We start from the raw sequence: 9,717 nt of genomic DNA on the forward strand, positions 1-9,717 counted from the left end.
TTGTGTTGTTTTTTACATTGTTTTCACAAATCCGATGGGAAGTACCAACTTGGTCTTACCCAGTACTTGTTTACCCCCTGCTGCACATGCACATTATCGTACCTTTGGTATTAGTGTTGTTATTGTAGATGTACACAAAGGCCTTTGTGTGAATCTTACTAACAAATTGAGCCAAACAACATGTAAAATATAAATAGCAACAAATAATAATAGACACAGGACACCAATCTTTCAGAAAAACTTTGTATGCAACCTAAAGGAGCTATTAAAATGTCATATTACGTGTCATATATAGATTATGCACTATATACTTTAAAAATACAGCACAAGGCAAACGTAAAAGCCTAGATTCCAGCAAAGTTAAAAGAGTCAAAAAACAAACTTAACTAAAATTATATACAAATTGAAAGCCTAAAAAATGAGCTGCTGGAAGTAAGATAGGATCCCATTTCCGGGACAGATCGGGTACAGTGGCGTGATATTAAACGCATTTATTCTCTCAGACATGTAATTTCTATCCTTTCACGAATTCTACTTTAGTACCCTTGTTATAAATAGGGAGAGAAAAAAGTTAATTTGGTCTTTTTTCCTAAAACGCAATAGATATTCTGGTTGCACATGTGTTAATAAACTGATGGTACAGATAATGCTTCTGGTATTGCTCAGGAAGTGACTGTTCATTTACTGTTTACATCCTCCTTCTGCCTTCTACATTCTTTACCTGTATGTCAACACTAATGCATCATCCACTGGTCTGGCATAAGTATTACTGTACAGCGCCCATTACAGCTCTTTTCAGATCTTTTTTTGCAGGAAAACTTTTTTCTGTCCAGATAACTTATTGGACTTCCTAGGGATGTAGCCGTAGTCTTCTGAAAGTTAGGTATTTACCACAAACACCCTATTCACAGAAACCCACTCCAACAAGTGATGTCATGTAATTTTGTGCATGAAATCTGTCATTGGGGATTTTGTGTTTCGACTGGTTGGGTGAACGTTAAATATACTGTTTTGTTTGAGTTACACTGTTCTCTGTCATTTTGGAGTAAGATGTGGGGTTTGCGATAAAGCATCTGATCTATATTTCTGCTGATTAAAACGTTATATCACAGCTGTAGTGACAGCTGTCAGCCTGTATTTCAAATTTACACGGTCACTTTAGTCATACTGGTTTCAGTAACTTCTTTAAATAGTTTTCTGCTCAAAAAAAGCTGTGTGAAGTCAACATTGTTTTGAACAGCACACCTCATATTCTTGTACTTTAACTGTGTTTTATAAGGTGTTGGCCTATTTTACAGGTCTCACTTGCAGCCAGACAGATTTCCTTCCTTTTTATACACATCACATGTTGCAGTCTATAATATTTTCATTATATCCTCTATATGAAACTGTTTAGGCTCCTGATTATTCTAAGATAATAAGCAAAAATGGAGTTAGGCTTCATGAAGTTGCTCAGATCTCACAGGGGGTCTTCTCACAAATATATTAGTCTTTGACCCCTGAAATAGGTGCTGTCCAAATACATGGTTTGTTTTATCAGGAATCAGTTCCCATGCTTAGAGCGTTATGTTTCACACACCATAATGTTCTCAGATGCAGAGTCTGCTTCGCCTGTTTGTTTACCCCCAACACACTTGGTCTGAAGGAATGTTTGGATTTGCATCCTCTGGTTCAAGTTTCCATATGCTTGTTCACTTGGAGGTTTCCGATGAGCTGCAGGAATTTAAATGTGCTTTTAAATGTTCAGTAGTTGTTGCCACATGGGAGGGAGAGTTTGGCCCCTATTCTTATCCATCGTCTCCTCTCAGCTAGAGGTGGATCTTTGTCTTAAAGCCTGACTAATTAAAATACTCTCACAACTTTGCAGTTCATTTGGGATTTCTTTCAGTTTAATGAGAGGCTTTAGGCCATTTGCAAATCTGTTTTTCCTGTCTGGTTCTTTTCAGATATAGACGAATGCCAGGTCCATAACGGAGGCTGTCAGCACAGATGTATTAACACCAGGGGCTCGTACTATTGTGAATGCCATCCCGGCTCGAGGCTCCATGTGGACGGACGCACCTGCCTCAGTGAGTAAAAAAAGCAACCATGTGACCTCCACTGCTTTCTACATATGGAATTAATCAAAATATGGGTGGATATGGAACCACCATGGCTGCTCATGTGCAAAATAATCAAAACTGCTGATAGTAACAAATAAAAACATTGAAAAAAAAGTACAATTCTAGATGGAGTGAAATGAAGTCCAATGTGGTATTAATGCACTTTTCTTCCTTTTTTTCTTTCCTTGATTTGTTTCACCCTAAATGTTTCAGATCAAAAACGATTATAATGTCAGATAACTATATGCCAGTAGAAGGTATGGTACCGCCAAATGTCGTATTGATCCTAGAAACTTTAAAACAAATAGCCATAAATGTAAGTTTTTGGAGGATGGGAATCCTGTTACAGAAAAATAACCCATCCTTTTATATGATCAACATGATGGTGGTAGTGTAATGTTCTGGGGCTGCTTTACTGATCCAGGACCAGCAAGACTAACGTCTGTAACTGATGGAACCATGAATTCTTCTCTTAAACAGAACATTTTTTTAGAAGAATATAGGCTAGTTAATTATTGACTGAAGCAAAAAATAAAAAGAACCTCACTATGAGCAGAAAACATTTCTGTCAGTGGTGGTAACAGCTTACACATAGACTGTTTATGCTCCTTAGTTTAATCTGTGCTATATAGATGATTTACTGCATTTTTTACTAACTTGACATGATTTAAAGCACTGTTAAATCAATTAAATAAATGAAAACATAAGAAATATTACATAGTACTCTGGTACACGTATTTTTTAAGCCACTTTGAAATTTTGACCAAAGTAATTTTGGGATCAAATGTTTAAGTGTCCTGGCTAAACAATCACATTTGTTGGGTGCAATGAGGATTGTGTGCCATAAAATGACTACAAAATGAATGACTAAATGAATCCAACAGTGGCGTCGGATGAGGAGTTTGTCCTGCAACCGCAGGTTGTCGGTTCTGCCTTTTAGTGTTGTGTCCTTGGGCAAGACACTTCAGCCCCATTGTCTACTGATGGTTAGAGGGACTGTTGGCACCAGTGTATGCCAGCCTTGCTTCTGTCAGTGAGCGCCAGGGCAACTGTGGCTACAATGTATTTGCCATAGTGAGTGTGTGTGTGAATAAGTGAACGACTAAATCACTTAATGTAGTGTAATGCGCTTTGGTCAAGTCCTCTGGCTATTTAGGTAGAGGCATTTGCCATTCTGTTTGTTTGTGATGCCAAGCTTAGCAAAAATGCTGCTGGGTGGACTAGCAGGGGTTTTCACAAGATGTGTGGTCAGGCTAAGTCCTGCATCTAAGTATGTCTGATGACTTGACTGCAGTTGTCGGTCTAAAAACCCAGGAGAAGTTAAAGCTAGGTTCCAGAATACCTAGACAGTTTGCTCTCCCTCCATAATGTTGGTGGGCAGATGGCCTAGTAGCACCAATTGCATGGCAGCATCACTTCTGTCAGTGTGCACCAGGGCAGTTGTGGCCACAGTGTAATTTGCCATCATCAGCACGGGTCAATGGCTGAATGTAGTGTAAAGCACCACGGGTTCCTTTGACCTGGCAAATTCCTTTACCCCATGTACTGTTATACCATACCTTAGTTCACTATATGGCGATCCTGTTTGAGGAGCACCGTCCTGCAGCTCCAATTTTCAGACCAACAATCTTCTACGTCTTGAACGTCATGGAAACGGATGGCTGGTACTTATCAAGCATTATATAGGAGAAAGGCAGGTTATAGCCTGAACATTACAGGGCAACACATTCACACCTAGCAGTCATGATTTTGGACTGTGGGAGAAAGCAAGAGTACCTGGAGAGAACCGCCATGTAGAAGGACACAACATTTAATTACCAAGCTGTATCATGAAAAGATAAGTAATTACAAAAATTATAACACTGTGCTGACGGACATACTTTAAGCAGAGCCCATGTATGATGCCAGTTAGAGAAAATAGTTTTTTGTTATAAAAGCTGTGAAAATATAGATCAGTCCAAACTCAGCTGTCCTCACATCAACTCTTTAAACTCTGGACGTGTTCTCTAGCTCCTCATCTGCCCTGTGAACTTCAGATATATTCCACACACACACAGCGTGTAGCTGCATAATATTTGAGCTGGAGAGCGCTCTGTGGTTTGACACACACTCAAGACAGATGGATCTTGATTCCAGTCTCCCAGTATGAATAATGCAGCCTTTGAGTCTTTCTACCTGTTATTTTCCCTAAAAATTCCCATCTGCAGCTTCAAAGAAGACAAATGTAGGCTGATGAGACCTTGAATCAGACTGAGCTGTACCTCATCAGTGGATGTGGATGCCTGTCACTCAAGTATCTCTAAGTTTTAGCCTTTCATGGTGATGAGGTATTTTAAGAAGGATTATTGAGCTTTCGGTTTTAATATGTCAACGCAATAAATATTTGAATTCAACATTAAGTGATTTATCTCTAACTCTCTTTGCTTTTTTATTTACATTTGGGTCTTCAGCTGTGCATACATGTGCTGTCCGCAATGGAGGATGTGAGCACTACTGTCTGCAGCAGTCAGCCTCTCATTTCCGCTGCCGCTGCAAGCCAAATTACATACTGGCAGAGGATGGAAAACATTGTATATGTAAGTGACCAATGCTTTTAAAGTTTTTTAACATTCTTTAAACATATATATTACATATCACATACACAGGGGTACAAATGGGTAAACTCATAGGATTATTTCCTTATTGAGAAAAGATATGGCTCTTACCAGACTTTGACTCCTTCTGCTGGGGATATCTTGGGATAAGGTGTCAAGTTGTATCTAGTTACGCACTTTTTTTTCCTACATAATTAGTGTTTTTATGTCTGTTGCTTGCTTTAATCTCCTCATATTCTAAAGCTACACAGTCAAGTAAGGTTTTTTTCTATGATATAATATACTTGAATTGCGTTCTTCTCAAGCAAGTCTTTCCAATGCTTTTACTTTGTAATTGTTGAGTCCGAGCAGCTTCCTCTAATTTCTGCAGAGCAGAAAGTTCTCATCACACATGCCAGACAGGCTCTCACAAGTTAAATTTGCAGACAATGTGTAAAAGTATGTATAAAAATAGTTTGAATGTAAATTTAGAGCAGCCGTATTTGACAGATTTCTGCTGCGAAGAATGAACAATATATTACTGTAGAGTGATGACTACATGCTTTTGGTGTTACAGTGCAGAATCCTTGTGCAACCCAGAATGGAGGCTGTATGCATGAGTGTCGAGTTGATGGAGGAAAGGCTTTCTGTGACTGTAAACTTGGCTATCTGCTGGCGGAAGATGGCAAAACCTGTGAAGGTAGTTTAAAATATGCTTAATGAGTTACATATGAAGCATGGAGTAGATGTTCCTTCAATCTGAACCAAGTAAAAAAAGATATAAACCTCCTCTCTTTCCATTTTAAAAAAATTCAAAGAGCTGCTGGATCAACTTTTGTCAAAGACAACAAAATATGAGTTTACAATCTTGAAAAAGTAAGAAACAAAATGTGTGTTTTAACACAAAAATCATAAACTTGTCTCAAGCAGCCAGTCTCTGGCTCGGATCAGCTGAGAGAGTAAAGGTTATATAGATTTCAGGATTTTACTATGAGAAGGTTTTGATTTATGAGAAACATTCAAAATGCATTTGAACTTGTGTGGGCAACACATGTTTCTTCTTGGAGTTCATAATGTTTCAATACATCCTCCCTCAGATATTGACGAGTGTAAAACAGAGGAGACCAACTGTTCTCATGGCTGCCGCAACACTTTGGGCTCCTATGCTTGTGTTTGCAATGCTGCTTATGAGCTGGGATCTGATGGCAAACAGTGTTACAGTCAGTCTAAGTATTACAAAACATTTTAAACCTTTACTTGGATGATAGAACTCATGGAGATGTACTGTTTATCCTGGCACATCTCCTGATCTCATTCTGACTATTTAGGGATTGAGATGGAGATTGTGAACAGCTGTGAGAACAGCAATGGTGGATGCTCTCATCACTGCCAGCATTCCACCGGTGGACCTGTATGCACCTGTAACCATGGCTACCGTCTTGACGAGGACCTGAAAACCTGTGTTGGTAAGAGGCTAAAACACACTCAGACTGATGCAAAACATCTGGATAGCTGCAGTTAGACATTGCATAACCATTCACCCATAGCAAGCCTTTAAAACTGCAGTATTAAATAAATTATTTTAACTTTTTACTTATTTCATTTATTTGATCTTAATCATTTTAACTTGCTTTCTATTGTTTTATCACTTAAACCTTTTTCAGTCAAGAAAAAAAGTAAAGAAAAGGAATTTGTATCTCAAAGACTAACTTTGACACACTTGCAGTCACTGCAAAATGGAACAGCTACAAAGGGACATCCGTCACATAGCCTGTAATTGGGCTTAAAGGATCCATCCTTAAATTGTGTTTAAAGAGACTTATTTTTCTTCCTCTGTTTTCCTTGATGAGCTGAGTGAGAAAAACTGTTTTACTAATATTTTACAGTCTTTGCAATATTTTTGGGGAAGGGAGACTTTTGTGGAGTTGATCCAGCTGTTTAGAGCATAATCTCGCTGGGAGTCTGACATTCGCCCCGTCTCTGTCAGAGTGGCGGTCAGTATGGAGCAGACAAAGCTTTTCCAGGTTTTATGACTGATGTATAATCTTTTCAATTTAACTTTTGAAATTCTCCTCTATTTGTTTCTGTTTTATTATTTATTTAGTTTTGTTTGTATTTCTTTTCAGATGCACTATAAACTATATAAATTGTTATTACATATATATATATATATCATTCCACCTCCAACTCCAAGGTAGAATTGCGGTAGAATTTCATCTATCTTCATCCATCTTTTTCAGCTTCACTCAAAATGCCAGTGCTCCCAAACCTGTTTGCACATCTTATTCTTTGTGCAATCAGTCTTTGTAGATTGTCCTCAACACACCCTCTATCTGCACACGCTGTTTATATTGCCCCATGCAATTTACCCTCTGACTTTTTTAGCCCTCTTTCTCTCTTGGTTTCTTTGAAGATCAGCTCCGATGTCTGTAGCTTTAGGATTTTGCTGTAATTGCAGTATTACTTGCTATGGAAAATTAGGAATATTAATGTAAAGTTATTGTTGGTATAAAGTCCCTACATTTTTTATTCTTTTGTCATACTGAAAGAGCAGGTGAGAGTTGATGGTGTAAGCTTAAACAAATATCAGTAAAGAAAGACCCAAAATGAAGCATGACCTGAATACACCATTGTTTTTCTCCTACGCTGCCTTGGAAAAGTACGGTAGCACAAAATCTAAAGCTTCAAACATTACAATCAAAAACTCAAATTTATTTACCTCGGATTTTATGCAGTTGCGAACCCAAACTATTTCAGATTAGTGAAGTTAAAAGAATACATTGTTCAGTTCTGTTTTTGGAATAAAATCTTTAGTTCAGCCAAGCTTTGTACTTAATGCAGTATTGAGGGTATATTTCATTCTCTGTTTATATCCAGTTGTACTGTGAAGACCTTATAGGTTTGCTAGAGAACATTGGTGAACCAACGGCAAAATAAAGAGTAAGAGACACAGTAGGATCAAGTTGTTAAGAGGAGCAGGTCACTAAAGGAAATCCCAGCTATTGAAATGTTCAGACATCTTTACATTCTTTTTTATGACTTTATTTAACCAAATACTGAGTTGAAGTCTTCAGCAACTACTCAGAACACAAATCATTACATTTCCAACTCTCCTCTTCAATGCTCCTCAAAGCCCCCATAGTTCTGACAAGGAAACTTGTTAATAAGCTGGTCTGTTATATTTTTTTTATATTTGTATGTTTTAAAAACAAAGCGGAGTGTGTATGACGTCATCAGCACGCCATACTGGAATTGTGACAGGAAGCCCGGGCCACGGGCCGCTAGGTTCTAACCCTTTTATTCATTCGGCTAGCTAATCTGAATCGTTCAATTCTACTTCGAGAGCGAGATCATCTGTAGTAGTAGCACTAGACTTCTTTCAGGCATGTGAGTAAAACTAGCAGCAGTTCAGCGGATAGAATGACTGAATAGTAGCCGGCGTGCGCGGATGACGTCATACACACTCTGCTTTGTTTAAAAAAAATATAAATATAAGAAATGTAACTGCAGATGTAAAAAAAAAAACAGCGTTCCCCTTTAAGACTCAAGAACGTTCACAGACTAACAATGATCCTAAGCATACAGGTCTTTAACCCTGGTCTAAATGACCTTTTGTCCTGCATGTTGAAGGTTTTTCACCGCCTCTGCAAACATGACTTGGATAAGCGAGGGCTTGATATGCCTCTCCTGCATCCCTTTATGGCTTGTGGAAGGGAATGCAGTGATTTGATTCAGATGTGCTGGAGCAGGCGCACAAAATCAGTCCTGAGGACCAGGGTTTATTACCTCTAGTTTAAAGAGTATTTGTATATTGGAATGATCCTGTCTAAGGCCAGACTTAAAGCTCATCTTCAACCCTCCATCTTTCTAAATTAATTTTAGTAAAAACTGAACTATAGAGTCATTTTTAATTTAAGAGTCTTGTTCTGGACTGGATGAGTGCTGTCCACACTGATTTACAAATATTAGTCAAACATATGAATAGAATAAAATTCACAAGTTCACAAAAATGGGGTTATGACATTTTATTAGTCAGTTATCATTTTTATTTAGCCAAATGCACATAAAAGCAGAGAGAGAATGCCATAAAGTGCATTCATACTTTGGTTTAATGTACTAATAAAATCTTCTAGCCCTTTAAGGATTTATAGAGCTCAAGTTAAAATATAGGACGGGGCCAAAAAATGCCAAAGTTTGAAGTGGAAAAAGCGGAGCATCAGTGCTAGATTTTTTTTTCTTCTGTTTTAACATGTCTGTTATTGGTTGTTAAATCAAAACACTTTATACTTTCTGTCAGCAAGCAGTGGAGCATATCGCTAACTTGCCTCTCGGTTTTTGTCTTCCCGCTGGTTTTGTTTGGCAGATGTTGACGAGTGTGGAGAACGGAGCTCCTGTTGTGAGCAAGACTGCACCAACTACCCCGGAGGTTATGAATGCTACTGCTCAGCAGGATATAGACTCGGCGCTGATGGATGTAGCTGTGATGGTATGTTTAACAGCCAGTTAAAGGATGGCTGAAACTCCTAATTTCTTTAAGGATCTATAAGTTTGTTGCTCACAGTGTTTGTTAAATTTCTAAAATCACCTTATGAAGTAGTAAGAGCTGTTAACATTTGTGTTGTGTCTATTTTGTTCAGATGTAGATGAATGTCTGGCTGTGAACGGCGGCTGTGAACACACGTGCCATAACACTGCCGGCTCCTTTACCTGCTTCTGTGATCGGGGTTTCCGTCTGGACGAGGACAGACGCTCCTGCATCCGTGAGTGCCTCATTATTGTGCAAGTTCACCATTAATAAAAACTTGTTCCAAGTTCGGTTCTCACCGTTTAAACCTGAATTAATTCATGTCCAGCTAACCATGACCTGCTAGTATAGAAACCTTAACTAGGTCTTGTTAAGTCATTACCGTATTTTCACGACCATAAGGCGCACCGGACTAAAAGGCGCAGTCTCAGTTATGTGTCCCATTTCTGCATTTAACACACACATAAGGCGCACCGGACTATAGGGCGCGTTTTTTATATACAGGTACATGTCCTCT

The 9,717-nt window shown here is 38.5% G+C and overlaps 1 protein-coding gene across 5 annotated transcripts in view; it reads left to right on the forward strand.

Annotated features, from left to right (window-relative positions):
• The window catches only part of megf6 (multiple EGF-like-domains 6), an 84,533-nt gene that overhangs the window by 48,761 nt on the left and 26,055 nt on the right, over positions 1-9,717 (forward strand). For all 5 annotated transcript variants that reach the window (XM_015379153.1, XM_015379149.1, XM_015379151.1 and 2 more), the window contains 7 exons: positions 1,947-2,069; positions 4,553-4,678; positions 5,253-5,375; positions 5,773-5,895; positions 6,004-6,141; positions 9,039-9,161; positions 9,313-9,435. In XM_015379153.1, the coding sequence (XP_015234639.1) occupies positions 1,947-2,069; positions 4,553-4,678; positions 5,253-5,375; positions 5,773-5,895; positions 6,004-6,141; positions 9,039-9,161; positions 9,313-9,435 (879 nt within the window). The remainder of the gene's footprint in view (positions 1-1,946; positions 2,070-4,552; positions 4,679-5,252; positions 5,376-5,772; positions 5,896-6,003; positions 6,142-9,038; positions 9,162-9,312; positions 9,436-9,717) is intronic.

The sequence above is a fragment of the Cyprinodon variegatus genome, unplaced genomic scaffold (assembly GCF_000732505.1).
Source record: "Cyprinodon variegatus isolate N-32 unplaced genomic scaffold, C_variegatus-1.0 Scaffold186, whole genome shotgun sequence".
NCBI classification, from domain to species: Eukaryota; Metazoa; Chordata; class Actinopteri; order Cyprinodontiformes; family Cyprinodontidae; genus Cyprinodon; species Cyprinodon variegatus.